At 46.4% G+C, this 24,505-nt stretch overlaps 1 protein-coding gene across 2 annotated transcripts in view; it reads left to right on the top strand.

Annotated features, from left to right (window-relative positions):
* fstl5 (follistatin-like 5) overlaps positions 1-24,505 on the top strand; it is a 1,008,072-nt gene that overhangs the window by 892,644 nt on the left and 90,923 nt on the right. For both annotated transcript variants that reach the window (XM_041200324.1, XM_041200334.1), the window contains one exon: positions 8,448-8,597. In XM_041200324.1, the coding sequence (XP_041056258.1) occupies positions 8,448-8,597 (150 nt within the window). The remainder of the gene's footprint in view (positions 1-8,447; positions 8,598-24,505) is intronic.

Below are 24,505 nucleotides of genomic sequence, written 5' to 3'. Positions count from 1 at the left end.
CAGAGGGCTGTAGAGACTGGGTCGTTAAGTATATTCAAGGCTGAGATAGACAGATTTTTAATTAGCAAGGGAACCAAGGGTTAAGGGGAAAAGGCAGGAAAGTGGAGTTGAGGATTATCAGATCAACCATGATCTCATTGAATGACGGAGCAGACTCAATGGGCCGAATGGCCTACTTCTGCTCCTACGTCTTATGGCTTATAGCAGCGGAATGATGAATGTCTCCAAGTCTGAGAATATTGTCTTGAAGGATGGCCAGACCATATCCCCAGTAATCTGAAATTACAGCAGTACTTTAAACAGTGCAAACACCTAACTGTCATTGATGACTTATTAGTCTTCAATGAGAGAATAGTCATACCGAGAGCACTTAGGCATGATATTCTTAAAAGACTTCACCAAGGTCTTCCAGCAATCAGTCTGGAAACCAGGCATCACTCATTCTATCGAAGAAATGATTTCTAACTTTCTTACGTGTGCTGTAAGTAATTGAGAGCAAAAACAACCACTTCTTCAACTTTTTCATCAAGACCGTGAAAGTGCCTGTGAATGGAGTTATTTGAATTTAAGGCAAAAACATTCCTTATTACCATTGATTACTGCTTATAGTGGATTGAAGTAAACCAATTGCACAGCAGAAACAGTCATTTATTTGCTCGAGAATTTGTGCAACACATAGCATTCTGGACATTGTAGTGTCAGAAAATGGGCCACAATTTGCTTCTGAGTTATTCCAAAATTTCACAAAAGACTATGGCTTTGTTCATGTAACCAGCTCACCTCGTTATTCTTAAGCAAATGGAGAAGTTGAGAGAGGGGTATGGATCATTAGGGATCTACTAAAGAGAAACAATGGCCTTAATCTAGCTCTTCTGAGTTATCAAACCTCACTACTACAAAATGGTTTCTCACCATCAGAGTTACTACTGGGAAGGGGATTGAGAACATAGCTTCCATCTCTGACACAAAAGCTCAAACCCAATATCACCACGAACGACCACAAGGGCTGAATTTTCTGGCTGGCGGGGGGTGGGGGCTGTGGGGGGGCCATACGGATGCGGGCGGGCGTGGACCTGATCACCACCTGCAGTCGGGTCCACGCCGCCATTTTACGTGTGTGTGCCAATTAAGGCCCTCCCAGCGTGAATCGCAGCTCCCAAGGACATCAGGAGTGGGTGGGCAGTGGTGGGTCTTAATTGACCGCCAGATCCAATGGCGACCCGGCAGCCTGTTTTAAAAAGTTGCTGCAGCCTTTCCAAGGCTACGAATCATGGCTAGTGGGAGGGCTCCCCAGAGCGTTGCAGGCCAGGCAAGAGGGTAGGGCAGGGTCGCACTGTGCCCCTCGTTTTTCCGATGATTGCCTTGCTGCCCCCCTTGAGGAGGTGGCAGCATGGTGGGAGGTCCTGGTACCCCAGGGCGGGAGGAGGAGGCACCCCCTCGCCCCCCCCACGTGACCAAACATGCCTGGGAGGAGGTGGCGGAGGTGGTGAGCTCCCGTGTTGTGGTGCAGCGCACCTGGGTCTAGTGTCACAAGCGTTTCAATGACCTGTTGCGCTCAGGAAGGGCGAGGATAATGTTGATCTTGGTCACTTAACCCAGCAGGTAGGCTTTCCCCCATGGTGCGACCCCCCACCAAATCTGAGTGTAGTGACTAAATTGAATCATTGACGGCATGTGTCCGTCGCTGGGTGGGCCAGCAGATATTGCCCGGGAATAGGTCACTCTGAAAGGGTGGTGAAGAGATGGGTTCTGCACCCGCAGCATGTGGTACACTGTGACCCACGTTACTGTTTTGGGGGCAACTTGGAGGAGCTGCACCTAGGTTCAGTGCTGGAACTCCAGGACATGTCCAAGTCAGGGTGATGACATGCTGGGAGGGGAGCTTCAAGGTGGCGTGGCACCGATCGATCTGCCGTCCTCTGCACTCCATGTGCTTGTGTGTTCTTGCTATGGAAGGTTAGACCATGTGGTGCCAAATGTGACGTAGGGGGCGGGGGTGTGGGAAACAGTCCTAGCATCTTTGTGTGAGTGTTCAGCAGCAGCGAGGTGAGAAAACACTGGAACCCTGCAATATCCCATTATGCTTGGGGTGGGTCATCCGTGAAGAGAGTCCAGGTACAATTTGTACTAATCAATGCTCTTCTCTCCATTTCAGGAGAAGAATGCACATAATGCAGGTAAGGACTGGCGGCACAGTGAGCAACTCTGAGCTCTTCAAGCAGGAGGCCCGAGATTTGGAGATGCACCATGCACCCAGATCCACCGATGTCGGTGAGGATGTGGTGCCATGCGTCAGCACAGCAGCTGCCTGTCAACTCTGCAAACTCCTCTCAGGGCACTCCAGATGAGGGCAGCAGCTCCTCCGCCCCTCTGCCAGCAACTGTTGTATCCGGTGTGGCTGCGACGACTGGGGAGATGCCAGCTGTAGAACTGGCAGCTCCCTCCCAGGTGGGGCCAGCACAGGCTACACGGGCCAGAGGACGACCGCCAAAGTCATCAAGGCCAACAGGACATCAGAGTGAGCAGGCTGTCTCAGATGCCACTCACAGCGAGGAGTCAGCACCAAGACATAGCACCCGAAAACGTAAACACAAGGCACCTTAGGCACACCACGGGTTTATCACTGGTGCTTTTGTGTTGGCCAGCTATGAGGTCTTTATGAGTTGGCGTGATTTTTAACACCTTTTTTATTTTGTTTCATTAGGTTTCTTTGGTTGCAATATTAAATTCAGACATGTCACCATGGTTGCCTCTTTTGTTCTGCAGGCAGATGATTTCCAATAATGTAGAGTGTTTCGTGGGACATTCAGCTTTATTAACAAGGACCTTAGTTAATGTTCCTAACCAGGCAGATTTTGCACTTAGGTCTCGAATATGGAGCATACAGCCCAGACTTGTCCTGGAGGTCCGTATGTGGTGTGCTAGCTGAAGTATGATTAAAGCCTCCCGGGTGTCTCTGTCTCCCTGGAGTATGCCCGGGTCAGCATCTACCCCGTTAGCATTTCCCTGTGCGCGCTAATACTTGGACTCATTGCTGGACTCATCATGTGCATCCGTAGCCAATGCGTCTACGTCTTCATCGTCCACAGCATCCCCCCTTTCCAGTGCAAGATTGTGGAGAGCGCAGCATGCAACCACTATCAGCGACGCACGATCTGAGGGGTACTAGAGTGCGCCCCCTGAGCAGTCCAGGCATTGGATGCGCGTCTTGAGAAGACCAATGGCTCTCTCCACCACAGCCCCTTGTGGAGGCGTGGCTCCTATTGTATCATTGCTCAGCTTCTGTTCTTGGATGATGCAGAGGCATCATGAGCCACCTTCTGAGGAGATAGCTCTTCTCACCCACCAGCCATCCACCCAGGCAGGCTGGAGCACTGAAGAGCCCTAGAACCTGGGAGTGTCTGAGGATGTAGGCGTCGTGGGACCTGCCTGGGTACCTTGCACAGACTTGAAGAATCAGCATTCTGTGATCACACATTATCTGCACATTCATGGAGTGGAAGCCCTTCCTGTTGACAAAGGCACCGAGCTCTCCTGCTGGCGCCTTGATGGCCACATGTGTGCAGTCGATTGCACCCTGGACGCATGGGAAGCCAGCAATGGCCACGAAGCCTCTGGCTCGCTGTGTCTAGCTTGCCTGGTCCCAACGGTAGAGTATGAAGGTCAATGCACGCCTGAACAGAGCGTCTGTAACCTGCTTGACACAATTGTGGACAGCTGATTGGGAGACACTGCAAAGATCACCCACCGACCCCTGGAAGAAGCCAGCGGCGTAGAAGTTGAGGGCAGCTGTGACCTTCAGAGCCACTGGCATGGGGTGTTCACCCACATGGTTTGCAGAGATCTCAGGTCCAATCATCTGACAGATATAGTTAACATCTCTTTTGAGAGATAGAACCTCCTTTGGCACTACACCTTAGACATATTGAGGTAGCTGCTTCGCTGTCTGTATGCCCTGGCACCAGGATAGTGGCGTCTTCTGCGACCCTTTCCGCCTTGGACTACCTCTTGGCCTTGCACCCCTTATGCATGTGTCTGACCTCCCAAAGGTGGCTCCCCTGAAGGCTGAATATGTATTCCTGGCCTCCTCCCCCTTCTAGCCCTCTCTTCCTCCTCAGAGGAGGTGCCTCTAGTGGAGAGTTCAGCTCCCATTCCCAGCCTAAGGGAAGGCTTCCTGAAACATGCAGACCCAAAAAGGATTCCTCACTGCAGAGTGCTGACCTGAAGGTTGTGAGTCCAGTCCAAGCAGCTGAAATGCGTTTTGAAGTATTGCAGATCATACAGGCAATTATCAGTAACTTATTTGACAGAGCACACTTGCGACCCTACTGAGCCCTCTTAACCCACCTGTGAATGAGGTTTATACAAATGTTCCCTATCCACCTGCTCGTTGCGCCTATGCGCTGACCTGAAGATCACATGGGTGCTGAAAAATCGGTGTTGATTGGTGCCTCAAGGGTTTTAAGTGGCCCATTAATTTAATGGAAACATTGGAGAGCATCACACGCCCGCCCAACGAAATACCGCGATGGCGCGTGGTGACGTCGGGACGTTCACCCAACGTCCCCTCGCGTCATTTTACACACGAGCGTGCGGGGCCTGCCCCTGCACACCAACAGGAAAATTCTGCCCCAAGTATCTAAAGAGGAAGAACAGAGAAACAAACAAGCTCAGAAACTGTAAACACAAGCATAGAGCACGTAAGTTACTGCTGAAGTCAGGGCAGAGAGAAGGGGTCTGAGACCAACAGAGGGGATGCATAATCATTGAAAACACTCCATAACCAAGATTGTACAGGATTGAGGCAGACCAGGGTATCATAACGAGAAATTGCAGCAGCTTAATATCCTTGGAAAGGATGCCAGCGGAATCTTGAGCTTACTACTCAATCCTGAAGATGAAGAAAAAGTAAGACAAGTCTCTGCATCCACTCAGGAGAAGAACACTCACACAGACAGAAGGGAGAATACGGAATATCCTTGACCTCAAAAGGAGATCAAGCTCAGAGAGATTGGTCAAGGCACCTCAGAGACTAACCCTGTGAAATCTGAGACTTTGGAGGGAGACATAGGTGGATGTAAATACGATAGGGATAAAAACTGGGGTGGGGGGGGGAAATGTAGAGTAAAGGGTTAACATCAGAAACATATATTATGCTGATCTAACAAGGATGTTCGATCACATGACTGAGAAGTAAGAGAGATCTGGAAGGAGGAGAAGCTCCAACCTCGTACATAGGTCTTAATGTGTAAATACTTAGAAAAAGAGCAATCGTTTTAAGAAACTACAAACTTGAGCAGCATACTTTGGGAGAATAGACTAGCCCCAAAATCCCCATCTACAGACTGACCACACAATGAAACAGAAAAAAAGAAGGAAAAGGTTTGAGAAATGTGTGAAAGACTCAAGATATTACAAAATTTTAGACAATTGTACAGCATTTTGATCAATATGTATTGTAAAATAAAAACAGAATTACCTGGAAAAACTCAGCAGGCCCGGCAGCATCAGCGGAGAAGAAAAGAGTTGACGTTTCAAGTCCACATGACCCTTCGACAGAACAGGGTATTGTTCATGCAGTTCTGCAAATGCCAGTGTGCTGCCTCTGCAGTCATAATGCACTTTTCCCTAGGCTATGATGGAAAGGGTTTACAAATTTAATCTTAACAAAGTTGCACCAATTTACTTTGACCATCTAAAAAATGGGGTACAAAGAGACCTTGGGATGTGTGTCCATAGATCTCTGAAGGCTGAAGGGCATGTTAATGGGGTGGTGAAAAAGGCGTATGGGACACTTGCCTTTATCAATCGAGGCATAGATTACAAAGGTAGGGAGGTTATGTTGGAGTTGTATAGAACCTTGGTGAGGTCACAGCTGGAGTGCTGTGTGCAGTTCTGGTCGCCACATTATAGGAAGGATGTGACTGCACTGGAGGGGTTGCAGAGGAGATTCACCAGGATGTTGCCTGGGATGAAACATTTCAGTTATGAAGAGAGGTTGGATAGACTTGGGTTGTTTTCGTGGAGCAGAGAGGACTGAGGGGCGACCTGATTGAGGTATACAAGATTATGAGGGCGTGGACAGGGTGGATAGGGAGCAGCTGTTGCCCTTAGTTGAAGGGTCAGTCACAGGGGGACATAAGTTCAAGGTGAGGGGCAGGAGGTTTAGGGTGGATGTGAGGAAAAACCTTTTTACCCAGAGGGTGGTGACGGTCTGGACTGCGCTGCCTGAGAGGGTGGTGGAAGTGGGTTGCCTCACATCCTTTAAGATGTACCTGGAGGAGCACTTGGCATGTCATAACATGGGCCAAGTGCTGGTAAATGGGATTAGGTAGGTAGGTCAGGTGTTTCTCATGTGTCAGTGCAGACTCGATGGGCCGAAGAGCCTCTTCTGCACTGTGATTCTGTGAAAATGCTTTCAGATCTTTCACCATGTGGCTTCAAAACATGTTGGCCTTATTTAATAGGACTCCTTAAAGACATGTCAACCATTTCCAAAGAAATATTTAGGTTAGTTTTTTTTTATATAATAATTATGCACACTTGAAGTTTAGTGGTCCCATTTTCCCATGTGAAGCAGGAATTGAGAATCAGGATCGAATTCAAGTAGTGTTCCCACTTCCATCCCTGGCTGAGTGTGATTTTGCAGTTCCCTTGGGGGTGGGGCTGCCACCCAATTAGGCACATTAGAGGCAAGAGTGAAGTGGGCCTTTTCTGGAGAGGGCAGGTTAAAAGGCCCACCTCCATTCCTGTCTGTTCCCAAATACACGGGATGGATATGCTGTATCGGGAAGGCTTCAAAATGTATTTTAATGCATTTAAAAGTACTTTAAAAATATATCAAGAGTATTTTAAATTTAAGTGTATTTCACCCCCACCCAACCCTCCACCTGCCCACCCAACGCAACCTTCCCTCATAATTTGGTGGCCTCCTTTAATCAGAAATGAATTGAGTTTTCTTTTTATTTCCATTACTAAATTATTCAATGCCCCCACTGCTCTCTGATAATAATGGTGCACTGAATAAACAAACTCAAATCAATGCCTGGACTTATTTTTGCTCGTTTTATGATGCTAATGTACTAACTGAGTGAGATAAAGAAAATTACACTGACCTTTTCTAATGGGTTGACTAAACAAATGGTACATTAGCCAATATATTTTTCCTTTTAGTCAATTAGCTGTTTTGCAGCATGCTTCAATTTGAAGCAATTACTTGTGTTTTGTATTTAAAGTGATAGTGCTTCTTCTGCCAAGAGAACACTGAAAATATTAATGACTCAACAATCTTGCCGTATAATTGTTTTTATAACCATTGCAGTCACGTCCCAGCGGGGCAATTTCAAATGACAACAATGTGGTTGAAAAATGAATTCTTGTCTTTAGGGCCTTTTTTTAGCAGAATATAAAAATAATATATGCAGGACTCTGCATCGAATTTACAATACAGAAACAGGTCACCTGCTCACCTGGGCCTGGATTTTCCAGCCTTGTTGCGGGCGGGACCAGCCACAGGCAAGGCAGTGCCCCAGCCAGAAGTCCATTGACTTACAGTGGGACCGTAAAACCCCAGCCCTGGTCTCTGCCAGTGTCTAAGTTCCTCACAGGCCTCGCGCTTCCACCCCTGTTCATCCAACTCAACCAAAAATGTAAATGTACAGTAAGGATGTAAACTTGTAGTTGTCAACTTAATACATCAAATTCACATGGCAACAAATGTTAAAATAACGTTTCAATTTAGTCTATCCAGTTGTAAAATAAATCACCCAAAAAACCTGACTCAAAACAACATCAGAATTCTTAGCGGCAGATTTCTGAAAGCCTTTGGTATTATAGGTGATGCATTCACTGCCTGATTGAGGGACCCTTGTTGCCATACCCCTCCCTGCAATCCTCACCCTATGATGCCCCCCACACCATCACTCACCTCAGTATTCTTGGGCCTCAGGTGGTTGTAGTACCAGCAGCTGGCACTACCTCCTCAGTGATGCTGCCACGCAGTGAAGCACTGCCAGCCTCTGATTGGCTGGCAGCTCTCGAAAGGAGGAGATTCCACTTCAGGGATCCTTAATCCCTTGAAAGGCTCATGCTGCCCAGTTGAGTGCCTGATTGGTATCTAATCAACTGGGCTTCCCTGAAAAGAGGCTCTCATCATCTCTCCAGTCGACATCAAGACCCCGCCTACATTAAGTTCCGCCCAGTTTGTCAGTTTAACATGCAATAAGGATGATATACATTTACAATCATGAAATCTGCATTTTTGAAAGGGAATAAAAAAAGTACCTGCTGCTATTTCTCTGCTGCCCAAGCACTTTCTAAATTTTATCATGTGATACGTTTACCTTGATTTTCCTGTAGTCATGTCAAATCTGATCCTAATTTCAGCTGACTATTATTAGTTTGAGTTGGTAACTGAAGATCTTTTTCCCCCCCACATTGTTTGTTAGGATGAAGTCTGCCCCAAAGCTGAAGGTGAAGCAGTCCAGCGGTGCATTTGGGCTACTGCTGTGAACATCAAAGACAAGTATATCTATGTGACGCAGCCAAAGCTGAACAGAGTGCTGATTGTTGATATTCAGTCTCAGAAAGCAGTTCAGGTCTTTATTCCTTCTTTTACATTGTTCAGTTGGTTAAATACGCCATGATGATAAAATATAAGCATAGTTTACAATGTCACCTATGCAGGACATGAGTTTGCATGAAAATTAGTTGAATTAATTGATTATTTTTTTCTTGTGATTTTAACACTTTAAAAACCTTATAAAATGAATTGTTGACTAACACCTTGGAATGTCATGTAAAAATGTTTTTTTGAGCTTACTATAGTGCATGAGCTTAATATAGTGCATGAATTTTCTAATGCACGTAAAATGTTAGAAGAAAAACACTGGGGTGCTTAATTTCTCATGTTAATTGTATAATTGATTTGTGTTTATGCAATACTCTGTTCACAGCTGCATTACTTAAAAAAAGTCAACAGTGTTTTTATAAGCTTTATTTTACTTTCTGTTTTCTTTACTCCCTTTCAGGAATATTTTGTTTAAATATTGAGCGCTGATGAAATCAGGAGGCTTGAAATTCCCCCCCATATATACTTTTATTCCTTTGCTTTTCTAACAAAATTGTTAACCCATTTATTTTAAACAGGTTGCTAACTTTATTAAAAAGGCACTGTCACCTTTCAGGGTTTCTGAAAGTGTTGCAATGGGAGGACCTTGATATAATTTATGCTAAAAATTCTATTACTCAGTTAGATATTTAGATTTATCTCCAAACGTGTTAGATGCGCAGAAGCAGGAAATATTGATTAGGATCCAGAGTGCTTTAGACAATGGAATTTATTTTAGATATCCCATTGAACTTCCAGACCCTTTTGACAGAATCTTCCGCTCTAAAGTCTGAGTTTGGTGGCGGACAGGAAAGTGGGAGTGATTCCTGTTGGGCAGCGAGACAACTGAACACGCACGATCTTGTGCTGTTCAGCTCATTATTTATGCATCCATGCAGAGCACAGCAAATTTCATGGCAGGGCAGGCAGCAAGTTCGAAGGTCTGGGTGCCATATTTAAATGGCACATGAACAGCCACTGCAGGCCAGGAACTCTGGACAGAAATGTGTAAGAGAAGAGAGCAACCTGTGGCCCCATGGATCAGTGATTCCTCCCTGGAGGCTGTCCTCCAGGCTGTCCAAGACAGGGAGGAGGTGCTGCTCCATGGGATAGGAACAGGAGGTTCTCTCATCTGACCACAGTGGCCTGGATGGAGGTTCCCGGCATGGTTAGCGCCCATGAGCCCAGGCAAGAACTGGCCTGCAGTGCAGGCAAAGGATGAATAATCTGCAGCGCTCGTCCAAGATATGTGCACTGTCTACTCACTGCAAACTCACACTCTCATAAGGAGATCAAGCAGTCTGATGGTTAGTGCACAGTGATGTCACACACGACCAGCAGATGGGATGTCAACATTGAATTTATGCCTGTCACTTTAAGCTCTCAATCTCATGTCAGTTGCAGGACAAATGGCCTCTTAATCACTTACTAGGGAGGGCTCAACTGCAGCAATAGGCGTATATGCTTCAGAACTGCTCATTCACCCAATGGTCCCACAATCAAACCTTTTGTCTTTCTGCAGGACAATATAGCCCATAACAAACATAAGCGAGCCAAGACCGAAGGGGTATGGCAGAAATTCATCTGTTCAGCATGAGAAGCAGGCCCCTGGGATTGCTGGTGAGAATCATGACCTCATGAGATCAAAGGACCAGGCACCATATATAAAGGGCACCTGGACTGGGAATGGTGTGGAAGCTGAGATCAGACTCCCCCAGGAACCATGTGAGGATGCATCCAGGCTTCAGTTCCAATATGCACGTATACTATGACTGATCTTTAATATATGAGCCTGCTTGGTTACTAAATCTCTCTTTTCTCTATTCCAGGCATCAACAAGAAATGGGGAAGGCCATCCAAAGGGGCATGCTGCAGCCCCAGCTCTAAGCCCACTTCAGTGGAGGATGCCTCAGTATCCTCAGAGGATGCACCTTCACTGCGTGCACCTGCACCCTCCACCACCGCAGATACACGCACCCCAGTGGGTCCTAGGTCTAGAGTAGGTCCAGGGTCACAATCTGGTGAGCACTTCAGAGACACCCAAGGTCTCTGACACTCAGAGGACTGCGAGAGAACAGGCCCCTGCTGAGTCCGAATCAGATGATGAGCCTCTAGACTCAGCCCTAAGATACCTCTCGGATATGCAAAGACAGGCAGGAAACATCAGGCAGAGTTTCCAGACTGGACCAAAGGTTGGAGTAGTCAATTCACATTCTGTCTGCTGGCATGGCACTGGCATATGAGCGCTTAGCTGTCTCTATGGAAATGGTGGCACCCACCTTGGAGACTCAGGCCCAGCAGAATACACAGTTTCTGCCAGATGTATGCTTGGACCTGCACTCTATTGCTCTAATCATGGGTGCAGTGCAGCAGTGGCTAGGTAGGAAGGGGACGGGGCACCTTGATCTCCCTCCAGATGGTCCTTCTCCTCAAACCAGGAAGCTGCCCTGGGGAGGAGGAGTGCCAGACAGACACCCATGGGGCTTCATCCCTGGATGTTTCAGGAGTGCCCTGCTGCTCCACATCCCTCTGCCAGTGACCCCATCATCTTCAGCAGGTCAGGCCAAGGAGGGTGCACTTGCACCTGAGCGGGAAACCCTTAGCAAGCCAGGGCCTAGGCCTCGGGCCACCAGAGGATGCCCACCAAAGTCGCCTCAGACAACAGGGCAAAGCAGTTAGCAAGCTGTCTCCGCCTCAGCTGTGGATGTTGGGACTGCATCTCGACATAGGAGTAGGCAACAAAAGATTAAGAAGTATTGAAGGCTCGCAGGTGGCATGGGTGTACACTGATTGTATATTGTCTGCACATTTGTAAATATATTTTGAATTTAACCATTTGCAAGTCACATGGATTCTATCTTGCTAATAGTTGCTTCAGTGCCCTGCAGTCAGTTAAGGCTCCACAATGTTGCCCCCGCATGAGAATCCGATCAGGCACTTCTATTGTTTCCGTTCCCTCACATTATCACATGTGCAAAGTTAAGCACTGGTCATCAGTTGTCAGTGTACTGTCTGGCTACTCCTCATGTCAGCCATTTCTCGCAGCTCACAATGCTGTGGCCTCAGGATATGTGTTCATCAAGCTCATAGCATTTCCTGCTGCTGTTGCACTGTTGTAGAAACATAGAAACTAGGAGTAGGAGTAGGCCATTCGGCCCTTCGAGCCTACTGTGCCATTCAATATGATCATGGCTGATCATCCAACTGAACAGCCTGCTCCCGCTTTCTCCCCATACCCTTTGATCCCTTTCGCTCCAAGAGCTATATCTAACTCCTTGAAAACATACAATGTTTTGGTCTCGACTACTTTCTATGGTAACGAATTCCACAGGCTCACCACTCTCTGGGTGAAGAAATTTCTCCTCATATATAAAAACAAAAAAACTGCGGATGCTGGAAATCCAAAACAAAAACAGAATTACCTGGAAAAACTCAGCAGGTCTGGCAGCATCGGCGGAGAAGAAAAGAGTTGACGTTTCGAGTCCTCATGACCCTTCGACAGAACTTGAGTCAAGTTCTGTCGAAGGGTCATGAGGACTCGAAACGTCAACAAATTTCTCCTCATCTCAGTCCTAAATGGTCTACCCCATATCCTCAGACTGTGACCCCTGGTTCTGGACTCCCCCACCATCGGGAACATCCTTCCTGCATCTATCCTGCCTAGTCCTGTTAGAATTTTATAGGTTTCTATGAGATCCCCCCTCATTCTTCTGTACTCCAACGAATATAGTCCTAATCAACTCAATCTCTCCTCATATGTCAGTCCCGCCATCCTGGGAATCTGTCGGGTATACCTTCACTAGACTCCCTGTATAGCAAGTACATCCTTCCTCAGATAAGGAGACCAAAACTGCACACAATATTCTAGGTGTGGTCTCACCAAGGTCCCGTACAATTGCAGCTAGACATCCCTGTTCCTGTACTCGAATCCTCTGGCTATGAAGGCCAACATACCATTTGCCTTCTTTACCACCTGCTGCACCTGCATGCTTACCTTCAGCGACTAGTGTACAAGGACATTCCTCTCTCTCAATTTATAGCCATTCAAGTAATAATCTGCCTTCCTGTTTTTGCTACCAAAGTGGATAACCTCACAATTATCCACATTATACTGCATCTGCCATGCATTTGCCCACTCACTCAGCTTGTCCAAATCACACTGATGCATCTCTGCATCCTCCTTTCAGCTCACCCTCCCACCCAGCTTTGTGTCATCTGCAAATTTGGAGATATTACATTTAATTCCCTCATCTAAATCATTAATATATATTGTGAATAGCTGGGGTCCCAGCACCGATCCCTGCGGTACCCCACTAGTCACTTCATGCCATTCAAAAAAAGACCCGTTTATTCCTACTCTATGTTTCCTGTCTGCCAACTAATTTTCTATTCATCTCATTACGCTACCCCCAATCCCATGCGCTTTAATTTTGAACGCCAATCTCTTATGTGGGATGTCAGTTTGTGGATGGCACAATTAATTGTGGGGAGTTAAATCAGTTATGTGTGTGTCAAGGTTCATTGTAAATGCAATTTCAGAGGTGAGAGATTATAGTTGGACACTGCCTTCTTAACAATCAAAATCCAAAAGCTACCCTAACTGTCTGGAGGAAGATGTGGTAGGCACATTCAGTTGGGCATTTCCTTCGTTGGTGATTTGTTGATTTCAGCGACCATGCAGCTGAATAAGGCAAATAAAGCTGCAACGGGCACATTAGCCTTGACTGCAAGGGGGATTTGAGTATAGGATTTAAGAAGTGTGCGTGCATCTGACTGAAGCCAACTCTCACATGGAGAATTACCTGGAAAAACTCAGCAGGTCTGGCAGCATCGGCGGAGAAGAAAAGAGTTGACGTTTCGAGTCCTCATGACCCTTCGACAGAACTTGAGTTCGAGTCCAACTCTTTCTTGGACTCGAACTCAAGTTCTGTCGAAGGGTCATGAGGACTCGAAACGTCAACTCTTTTCTTCTCCGCCGATGCTGCCAGACCTGCTGAGTTTTTCCAGGTAATTCTGTTTTTGTTTTGGATTTCCAGCATTCGCAGTTTTTTTGTTTTTGTTTTTATCTCACATGGAGAGTTGTTTGTCCTGCTAGACACCTTATCAAAGGTTACTAGAAACTGAACTGGACCAGCTATATAAATACTTTGGCTACAAGAGCATGTCAGAGGCTGAGCATTCTGCAGAGTGTAACTCACCTCCTGACTCCCCAATGCCATCTTCAAGGCACAAGTCAGGAGTGTGATGGAATATCCTCCACTTGCCTGGATGAGTGCAGCTCCAACAACACTCAGGAGGCTCAACGCCATCCAGCACAAAGTAGCCTGCATAATTGGCACCCCATCCACCGCCTTAAACATTTACTTCCTCCACCGTGGCAACAGTGTATACCAGATGCACTGCAGCCTTCAACAGCAGCTTCCAAATCTGCAAACTCTACCGCCTGGAAGGACAAAGGCAGTAGATGCATGGCAGCTCACCACCACCTTCTCAAGGACAATTAGGGATGGACAATAAATGGTGGCCTAACCAGTGATGCCCACGTCCCGTGAAAGAATTTTTAAAAGTGTGCAGTCGATGGCACCCTGCATTTGCGGAAAACCAGACATCGCTGCGAATCTCACTGCTCTGGCAGCCTGGCTTTCGGCATTCACGCAGAACTGGACACAATGGTGCGCTCTTGTGAACAGAGCACCTGTCACCTCCCGTAAGCATTTCTGTGTTGCCGGTGTGGCGTTGCCCTTCAATGCCACCAGCATGGGATGTCACCCAAGCCCCTGCAGCTGCAGCACACCCTGTAGAAGCTGGCAAATATAAGCTACCACATCCATGGGCAAGCGAAGGTCCTGTGGCATTGCCTTTTGCTCATTTCCTTATATGAGCAGCACCAGCAATACACCATGGTCGGGCCAATGGTCATCATTGCATTTGCCCCTCCTCGGGAACAGCTTGAACTTCTTGGGGCCCCGCTCCCTATTGCTGCTTAGGCACTGCTCTTCCTGGCCCTGTGCCAATCTACGATGGGCCCATTTTCTCCACTTTTGTATGAGAGTCAGAACTAAGGCATCTTTAGCCTGAATCCTTGATGCCTATTTGGATCTCTGAACACATCGATTTGATACATTTATTGATCATATCCTTAACAGTTTTCCTCCATCTCCAAGCCAGCAAGCCAGTGCTAAGACCTTGGCCTGGCCTCTATCTTGACATGTCATGCACAGCCCACCCTTTGCAGGTGAAGGACATCCTGGAGGACCACAGATGGGTGTTCTTCCCCTTCATATATGACTGCGCATGGAGACACTGTGCATTGACCCAGGTGATGATAGCCATGTATGAGAACCCTCCATCAGGCAATTGTCAGCTTGCCTCCCATACCGTTGATGCTGTATAGAGAAAACATAGCCTTGGCTTGATGGAAAGACTTTTGGCGCCTTGTGAACCATAAGCATTTAGCAGGAGTTTGGAGACTCGGCGTATGCATCTAGCTACCCCCCAGCAGCCCATGCCCCTTAGATGAATTCACTTCTATCCCTTCTTTCCTGCCTCTTACAGGAGCAGATAGCCAATCACATATACTCAATGCCAGCTTCAAACCTTAATGGATCCTCGCAGGAATAGAAGCCATTAGTCATGGAGCAATGCTCCTCCAATGGACATTTGAACTTTGAGAACAGTATCCAGTTGAGCAAATAATAAGGTGCTCCTTCATTCGGTGCAAAAGAGGAATCATAAACTCCTCCCACCCATATTGACACCCCTCCCATTTTGTTTTTCATGATAGCTTTTCAGAACTGCGTCATTATTTTCGAGACTTCAAGGTGGTTCACATAAAATTTGATTGCTTCCAGGACCTTTCAACCTCCCTCCTGTCACCCACCAAATTTCTCCCATCCTCCTCCTCAGTCACTGCCTTCTAATTTCTCTCTCTCCTGTCACCATTCACCCTGTCCCCATTACCCTTGACCCCCATTATTACATATGGAGATTTCCCTGTTCTCCCCCCATTCCCCTCAATGTTGACATCCTCATACCCCTCATGATCCTTCCCATTCTTGAGGCCAGCTACTGCCACATTGCAGAGACACATGTCCATCCACCCTCCCTCCCGTGAAATGAGACCATTGATTACCCCACTATGGGACTTGAACTGTACTGGATCTAACTGCCTCCCCAGAATGTGACTTTTCCCCCTACATCCCAGTACCATTCTTCCAACCAAGTAAATCACGAATATTGCCCTTCCATACATGCGCTGCAGGAACTCACCAAGGCTCCTTAGACAACATCTTCCAAGCCCATGACCACTAGAAGGTCAAGGGCAGCAAATGCATGGGAACACCACCACCTGTAAGTCCCCTCTAAGCCCCTTGCCATCCTGACTTGGAAAGATATCATCATTCCTTCACTGTCACTGTGTCAAAATCCTGGAACTCCCTTCCTAACAGCATTGTGGTTGTACCCACACCACATGGACTGCAGCAGTTCAAGAAGGCAGCACATCACCACCTTCTCAAGGGCAATTAGGGATGGGCAATAAATGCTGGCCTTGCCAGCGGTGCTCACATCCCAAGAACAAATTTTTTAAAAATTCTCTCAAACATTCACTGCCCAAAGAACCCTTTGCCTTCCCAAGACCCTGGACACCCTGGTTTCATTTCCTGGACAGTCTCTTAAATATGCCCTGTACAGTCTGGCTTCATTCCCCGGACAGTCTCTTACACAAGTCCCATACAACCTGACTTCATTCCCCGGATAATGTCTTAAACAAGCCCCATACAGTCTGGCTTCATTCCCCAGACAGTGTCTTAAACAAGCCCCATACAGTCTGGCTTCGTTCCCCAGACAGTGTCTTAAACAAGCCCCTTACAGTCTGGCTTCATTCCCTGGACAGACTCTTCAACAAGCCCCTTCCAGCCTGGCTTCCGGACAGTCTCTTAAACATGCCCCATACAGTCTGGCCTCATCCCTGGACAGTCTTTTAAACATGCCACAGACAGTCTGGCTTCATTCCCCGGACAGTCTCTTAAACATGCCCCTTACAGTCTGGCTTCATTCCCTGGACAGACTCTTCAACAAGCCCCTTACAGTCTGGCTTCATTCCCTGGACAGTCTCTTAAACTTGCCCCTTACAGGCTGGCTTCATTCCCTGGACAGACTCTGCAACAAGCCCCTTCCAGCCTGGCTTCATCCCCGGACAGTCTCTTAAACATGCCCCTTACAGTTGGCTTCATTCCCCAGACTCTTCAACATGCCCCTTACAGTCTGGCTTCATTTTCCGGACAGTCTCTTAAACATGCCCCTTACAGCCTGGCTTCATTTTCTGGAGTCTCTTAAACATGCCCCATTTAGTCTGGCTTCATCCCTGGACAGTCTCTTAAACATGCCACAGACAGCCTAGCTTCATTCCCTGGACAGTCTCTTCAGCATGCTCCAGACAATCTGACTTCACTTTCTGGACAGTCACCTAAATATGCCCGGGAGAGTCTGTTCAACATGCCCCAGACAGTCTGGCTTCATTCCTCAGAGGGTCCTTCAATATGTCCCGGACTGTTTTCCACCCTTCCCCGATGGTTCCTTGCCCCATCCTACCGCCATCTCACTTTCCTCCACTGATCTTTTCCCCTCTTAGTCCTGCCTCCATCTCACCCTTCCCCTCTGGTACCTCACCCGCCTTATCCTACCTCCTCTCCTTTCCTTCCCCATTAGCCCTGCTAATACCCAGCCTTGGCGCAGCTTTTGCTACTGGCATGCAATATGAAGGAGACTGCGAATTGTCAACAAGAAGGTGAAAGGAACGTCTACTGACCTCAAAATCACGGATGAAGTGAAGCTCGCCAGACGTGCACCATTATATACAGTCGTAAAACTGAACGTTATAATTAACCGCTGACAGGAAACTTAATTTTGAGGGTGAACTTAATTCCAGTGAGGTGGCCTTTTAAAGAGCATTCATGAGATGCTAGTACATCTAGGTGGGGTTCCCAACATTATTTTTTGGGAAGCTCGGCCCACATTGAACCTACCTTGGAAGTCGGGAGAACAAAATTCCAACAGGTTCCCACCACCAGGAAACAGATTTTTTGCATCCCACCAAATGAAGTGTCCCTGCCTGCCACAATTTCTGCTGTTGGCAGGACCAGAAGTTTCTGCCCTTTCTCATTGCCACAACCAATTCATTGGAATCCAATATAGGCATCTGGGGAGAATATACTTTTTGGGAGGGAATTAACCAGTTTGTTTGGCAGGCTTACTGGTGACTTGGTAACAAAAGAAGATGTTGGAGAGTTTGTCCATCCACTTCATGTGATCAGAAGAAACAAAAAGGGGAGAAAAATTACTGTTCGGGGTCAGACAGTCTAGTTATGTCTTGGAAAGGAGCTTAACCTCTGGAGAACTTGCTCCGGGTCAGTCAGAACAAGCAAGCTCATCAGGAAAAGTTGTTAGCCCAAAAGTTGTTGGGAAAGTTTCTTCTAATTCATATTCAGGATCTGGGCATTCCTAGCAAGGCAAACAATAATTGCTCATCCCTAGTTAAGCTTGAGAGGGTAGAGGATCTAAGATATGAGATAGGTATTCAAGGACTTTTACCGAGCATTGATGAAGTTATGATATTTAACCAAGCCAAGATGGTGTGTGACATCAAACCTGGTTCTGTTATTGTAACTTATACACATGTGTCCTGCTCCTCCTTAACCTAAGTCAAATACAGATACAGTTGACTCCCTTCATTACTTTAAATACTACAATCAAATTGCCCCAAAGTCTATGCTGTCCAGAGATGAAAAACCTAGTTCTCTATGCCCATTATGATAACTAAGGGCTTTTAAGCTCATTTGATCATTTGCGTAATCCTTGTTTGAACTTCTTCCATGGCTTCTAAAGTTCACCATGTGTCGGGAACAAAAACTGCACACAATATTCCAAATAATGCTTAATTAACGTCTTGTGCAAGGACAATATGGTGTCTTTTGTTTTCTGTTAGGCCATCGTAGTGGAACATTCCAAAAAGCTGTTAGCCTTTGCTATAGCATTGTGTTACTGATTGTAAACTTTTAAAGATACATGCTTTATAACATCAAAGCCTCTTTCTGGGCTAGTAGACTTTAGTTTGGAGTCCTACATGGTATAGTCGTGGTTGGCATCAGCCCTATCCACATTATCTAAATTGAATGACATCTGCCAGACCCAGGTAAATTCATTTACATCCTTCTACACTTCTACGTCTGCCAGCAATCTGATTTTTGTGCACCACAGTTCTAAAACCAGTACAAATTGTGTCATTTGCAAACTTGCTGAAAATTAAGTAACACCTTCAAATCATTAATATAGATACTGGAGGGCAAAGTTCCTAACACCATACCCTGTGGGATTCTACTCATTACCAGTCTCCACCCAAGCCCATCAACAGGAGGGATGAGAATTTTCTTTTACAATGCATGTGTTCTGGTGTGGAATGCACTGTCTGAAGGTGGTAGTACCTTCAATGAGGAATTGAACGTATACTTGAATGGAAAAGATTTGAGGGCTATGGTGAAAGGGAGCAAGAATGGGGCTCATTGCATTGCTCTTTCAAAGAATCAGCACAGCAATACTGGATCAAATAACCTCTTTCTGAGCAAGAGGGCAGAATTTTGCCGTCGGCGAGCAGGGGGCGGGGCCCACTCACCGACGTGTAAAATGACACGGGGTGACGTCAGGGGGAACCCCCGATGTTATCCAGGCCTATTTAAATTTTCATGAAGGCAGGCCCGCAGCTGACTTTGCTGCGGGCCCGCTGACCTGTCAATGGCCAATTGAGGCCATTGATAGGATCAATTATATAATTAAAGGACCTGCCTGTCCAACCTTAAAATTGGTGGGCAGGCCAGGAGCCCCAGCGGGCAATAGAAAAAACACAAAACCTTATCCACCGGTGGGATGAGGTTCCGTTTAGGGTTTAAAAATGTTTAATAAACTTATAATGTAAAATATGAACATGTCGCATCTCATGTGACATTGTCACATGAGGGGGACATGTTAAGGAATTTCTTTTTCTATTTTTAATATTTTTAAAGGTGTCAGTGATCTCTCTAGGGCAGCACTCTTGCTTTTGGGGAATCCCCCCCCGCCCGCACAGGAAGCGCACAGCGCTTCCCACCGGACATCATGCTGGGCAGGCCTTAATTGGCCCGCCCACATAAAATGGCGGCAGGGCCCCCTTCTCCGGCGGGGATCGGTTCCCCACCCGCTGGAGATTGGGTCAGGCCCACCTGCCCGACAGGCAGAAAATTCTGCCCATATGGCAGGATTTTCCAGCCCCGTCCGCCATCTGGATTGTCTGGTGCTGCCCACTGAAAGTCAATGGACTTTTGACTGGGAAAATCCCAGCCTTTGGGACTATAATTACAACCCTCCAACTATGAGAATGCAACTCTTTATCCCCTTATCTGCCGTCACATCCCACAGGATGACATAGCTTATAATTAGCCTGTCATGTGACACTTAGTAAAACTGGGTTACCATTATCCACTGAGCTAGTAACTTCCTCAGAAAATGTAACTCAAACCATGTTGAAAGTTTTTAATAACTCTTCTGTCCAGGTAGTCATATAGAGTATCTTTAATGATCCCTCATAGCAAATTGCCTGTAACCAAAGTCAAGCTAATGGACCTATAATTTCCCAGTTCTGATTCACTGCTCTTTTTGAACATTGGTAGATTAGCCTCCATTCTCACCCTAAGGAGCTGTTTCATTAAGATATCAGTAGTTTACTTAGCACAGCTTCTACCTATTGGGCCACATTTGGGTGGATTCCATAGTCACCCGCAGTCCTATCTAGTTTGAGATTGCTTATTTTTTATGTTCACTTTCACATTTACAACTTTGGTGACAACTGGTCATTGCATTAATGGCAACTGAGCGTAGCCTGCTGAAGACAAGACTGATGCATAGTGTGGTTTGTCTACCTTTCATCTGTCCTCATTCTGAAGATTGGCTGCACTAAGAACAATCTTTCTTCACTGATTCCTATTCTCTGCTGCCCTCACTACTTGTCCAATAGAAAGGCCAGTCCATGTTCAGATAATATCCAGCTTTGCCATTTTGGGTCTTCCTTGTGCACCTTTCCCAGGTGTATGTCCTTGCATTACCCCTTTTCTAAATGCTCCCCTCTGGTTTGCATCACTTGTCCAAAATATACTTGATATCGCTGTCTCAAACAAGTTCTTCTTAACACCAGCATTCTTGAGCACCCACTTGGTTGTTCATGACACATGTAATATCCAAGTCCTTTCATTTCAAGTGCTCTTATTCATCACTCTTCTCAATGGTCCAGCTTTTACAGCCATACAATGTCACCACCACACAAGGGCTTTCAGAAGACAAATTTTCATTATAACCGAGATACTGTGGCTACTCTCTTTGCTAAGTCTAGCCTGGATTTCTTTGATAGACTCTGCATCTTCCGTGATGAGTGACCTGTTCAAGCACAGTAACCATTTAAAATCTCTGTCATGTCCTATATGTACGTCTGAAACTGCCCTGGGGAATCTTTTAATGGACTTTTGCAGTCCTTTATTGGCCCTACCCGTAACATAGTTGAAAAATAGATTTTACTAATATTAACCGCTATCCTTCCCCATTGCCATTTCCACCACTCGGCTTCTGTTCTCAAATGGTTGGCTACCCCTTTTAACACTAATCCTCATTGAGCAACTCTGTAGGACTGCCCTTGCTGCCTCCATTGTTACTGATACAATCAGTACTGCAACATATCCAGCAATGGCTCCTGTTCCTGCACCATTACCTCTGAAATCATGGAATCATAGAGCGGTTGCAGCATAGAAGGAAGCCATTCATCCCATTGTATCTGTGCCAGCTCTCTGAATGTACAACTCACCTAGTCCCACCCCATGGCCCTGCATTTTTTTTCTTCAGTTAATTATTCAATTCCCTTTTGAGTGTCTCAGTTGACCCTATCTCCACCACACTGTCAGGCAGTGCAATCCAGATCTTAATCATTCACTGCATGAAAAAGCTTTTCCTCATGCTTCTTTTGGTCCTGTCCTTAAGTTGCAGTCCTCTGGTTCTCAATCCTCCTGCCAATGGGAACAATTTCTCCCTAACTACCCTGTCCAGACTCCTGATGGTTTTGAACATCTCTATCATATCTCTCCTCAACCTTCTCTTCTCTAAGGAGAACATCCATAGTTTCTCCAATCTCAATCTAACTGAAGTTTCTCATCTCTGGAACCATTCTTGTGAATCTTTTCTGTACTCTCTAATGCCTTCACGTCTTTTCGAATGTGTGGTGGCCAGAACTGGACACAGTACTTCATATGGGCCAGAATCAGTATTTTATACAGCTTTATCATAACTTCCTTGCTTTTGTACTCTGACTGGCAGTCTTCCAATTCTTAAGGTGATGGTGGTCAACTCTGTGTTAAGCTTTACCTGGTCTGACTGAGGAGCCCCACTCTGTCACATTTGGAGATACCCAAGTGCCTTCCTTGGCTCCCTCCTTTTTCTCACCTACATCCTAGTCCTTGATGAGATCATACATGTACGGTGATAACTATCAACTCTACCTTTCTACCACCTTTCATGATCGATCTATTCCCCCTGTCTTGTCACTTTGCTTGCAAAACAGCCAGTTGTGATGAACTGTGATTTTGTTCCAATTAAACATAGGCAAGATTAAGGTCATTGGGCGGAATTTTTATCTGGTTCTGGAGCTGTGTTTCGGTGTGCGGATGGCCATGGGTAGGGTGGAATTTTTTGGAGGCATTGGGGGTTTTTCCTGCAGGCTGGTGAATCACACGGCATAAGGCAGTAGTGAGGCAAATGACGGGCTTTCCCCTGGAATCCATGACCCCAGGGGCGGAACCCTCACCTACTGAGAGCTGCCCGCCAAACAGGCCAGCAGCTTTTGTGCTTGGCATCACCACTGGGAAGGCTACTGGAAAGACAGGCACCAAAGTCCCAGGATTGCAGAGAGGCCCAGGCCACAAGTAAAACTAATGTTGGGGGTGTGGGATTCATGGAATGGGGTGTCATGGGGAGAGAGGTGCAGGGCAGCCAGCAGCAAGGTCATGGAGGTGGCTCTCAGCAGGTCACCTCCAACCCCCCTCCCCCCCACCATTCCCAATGTCCAGTGCCTTGATGAGGCACTCAGTGCCTTTGATTGAAGGGTCAGAGGTGACAAGCTGGCCCCACGGTTTTAGGTTCCATGCACCCTGCATGGTGACAGGCCTGACCGCCTCTGGGATGAAACCATTAAATGATCATTAATTGGCCACTTAGGGGCCTCAATTGATGGTGGAACAGGGAGGTCAACTGTGGTCCTTCCTGCCCAAAACATAACTCTAGCAGAAGCGAGAAGGCAATGGGGCTCTGGTACATCACCATCCCACTTCCAAACTCACCACCAGTGAGAGCACAAGATTCCGACCTTAGCTTTTTTTTTGAGGAAATCCAGTTTTCCTCTGCATTCCTGACCCTGCGCATTTTCCTCTGGCCTTTTTGTGGGTCAGGAATGCCCAGTGTGCAAAATGCATACCCGCTCCTGCTGATGTTGGGTTCCCCATTTTAAATGGGGCCAAAAATCAGATTTCCTCCCCAACGCCATTTTTGTCTGAAGGTGCAAAGTTTTGGAATCCCAATAAAGGGATTAAGAGATTTGGAAGGAAATGGAAAGCGTGCAGGGGGGCCTGGAACATTCTGAATGGTAGGTGTGAAGCGTTTTCACACCTTCAAATGCCACTACTTGGTGCTGTTTTGTATTTTGGATGTGTTTTTAATGCAGTGATACATCATATCCTTTAAATAAATTGTAAGTGATGAGCCATATGTATTTGTTCAAGTGCATTATGGTGTTTTTCCAATGGCTAAAACACCATAATGCAGTGAAAATGTTACAAAATATCACAAGACCATAAGATGTAGGAGCAGAAGTAGGCCATTCGGCCCAATGAGTCTGCTTTGCCATTCAATGAGATCATGGCTGATCTGATAATCCTCAACTCCACTTTCCTGCATTTTCCCCAAACCCCTTGATTCTCTTACTGATTAAAAATCTGTCTATCTCAGCCTTAAATATACTTAATGATCCAGCCTCAACAGCCCTCTGCAGTAAGGAATTCCGGAGATTCACTACCTTCTGAGGGAAGAAATTCCTCCTCATTTCTGTTTTAAATGGGCTGACCCTTACTCTGAGATTGTGCCCTCTGGTCCTAGACTCTCCCACAAGGGGAAACAACCTCTCAGCATCTACCCTGTCAAGCCCCCTAAGAATCTTATATGTTTCAATAAGGTCACCTGTCATTCTTCTAAACTCCAATGAGTACAGGCCCAAACTACTCAACCTCTCCTCATAAGAAAATCCCTCCATCCCCGGGATCAACCTAGTGCCTTGTATAGTTTTATCAAGACTTCCCTATTTTTATACTTCATTCCCTTTGAAATAAAGGCCAACATTCCATTTGCCCTATTACCTGCTGAACTTGTATGCTAGCTTGTTGGGATTCAAGCACGAGGACCCCCAAATCCTTCTGTGCTGCAGCTTTCTTCAGTCTTTCTCCATTTAAGTAATATTCGGCTCCTCTGTTCTTCCTGCCAAAGTGCATAACTTCACATTTTCCCACATTATATACCATCTGCCAAGTTTTTCCCACTCACTTAACCTGTCTATATCTTTCTGTAGTCTCTTTGTGTCCTCCTCACCACTTGCCTTCCCACCTATTTTGTATCATCTGCAAACTTGGCAATAGTACATTCATTTCCCTCACCCAAGTCATTAATATATATTGTAAATAATTATGGCCCCAGCACTGACCCCTGTGGCACTCCACTAGTTACAGGTTGCCATCCTGAAAATGCCCCTCTGTATCCCACTCTGTCTTCTTTAAGTTATCCATG

This window comes from Carcharodon carcharias, chromosome 1 (genome assembly GCF_017639515.1).
Source record: "Carcharodon carcharias isolate sCarCar2 chromosome 1, sCarCar2.pri, whole genome shotgun sequence".
Classification (NCBI taxonomy): domain Eukaryota; kingdom Metazoa; phylum Chordata; class Chondrichthyes; order Lamniformes; family Lamnidae; genus Carcharodon; species Carcharodon carcharias.
This window is presented reverse-complemented; position numbering and strand designations above follow the sequence as displayed.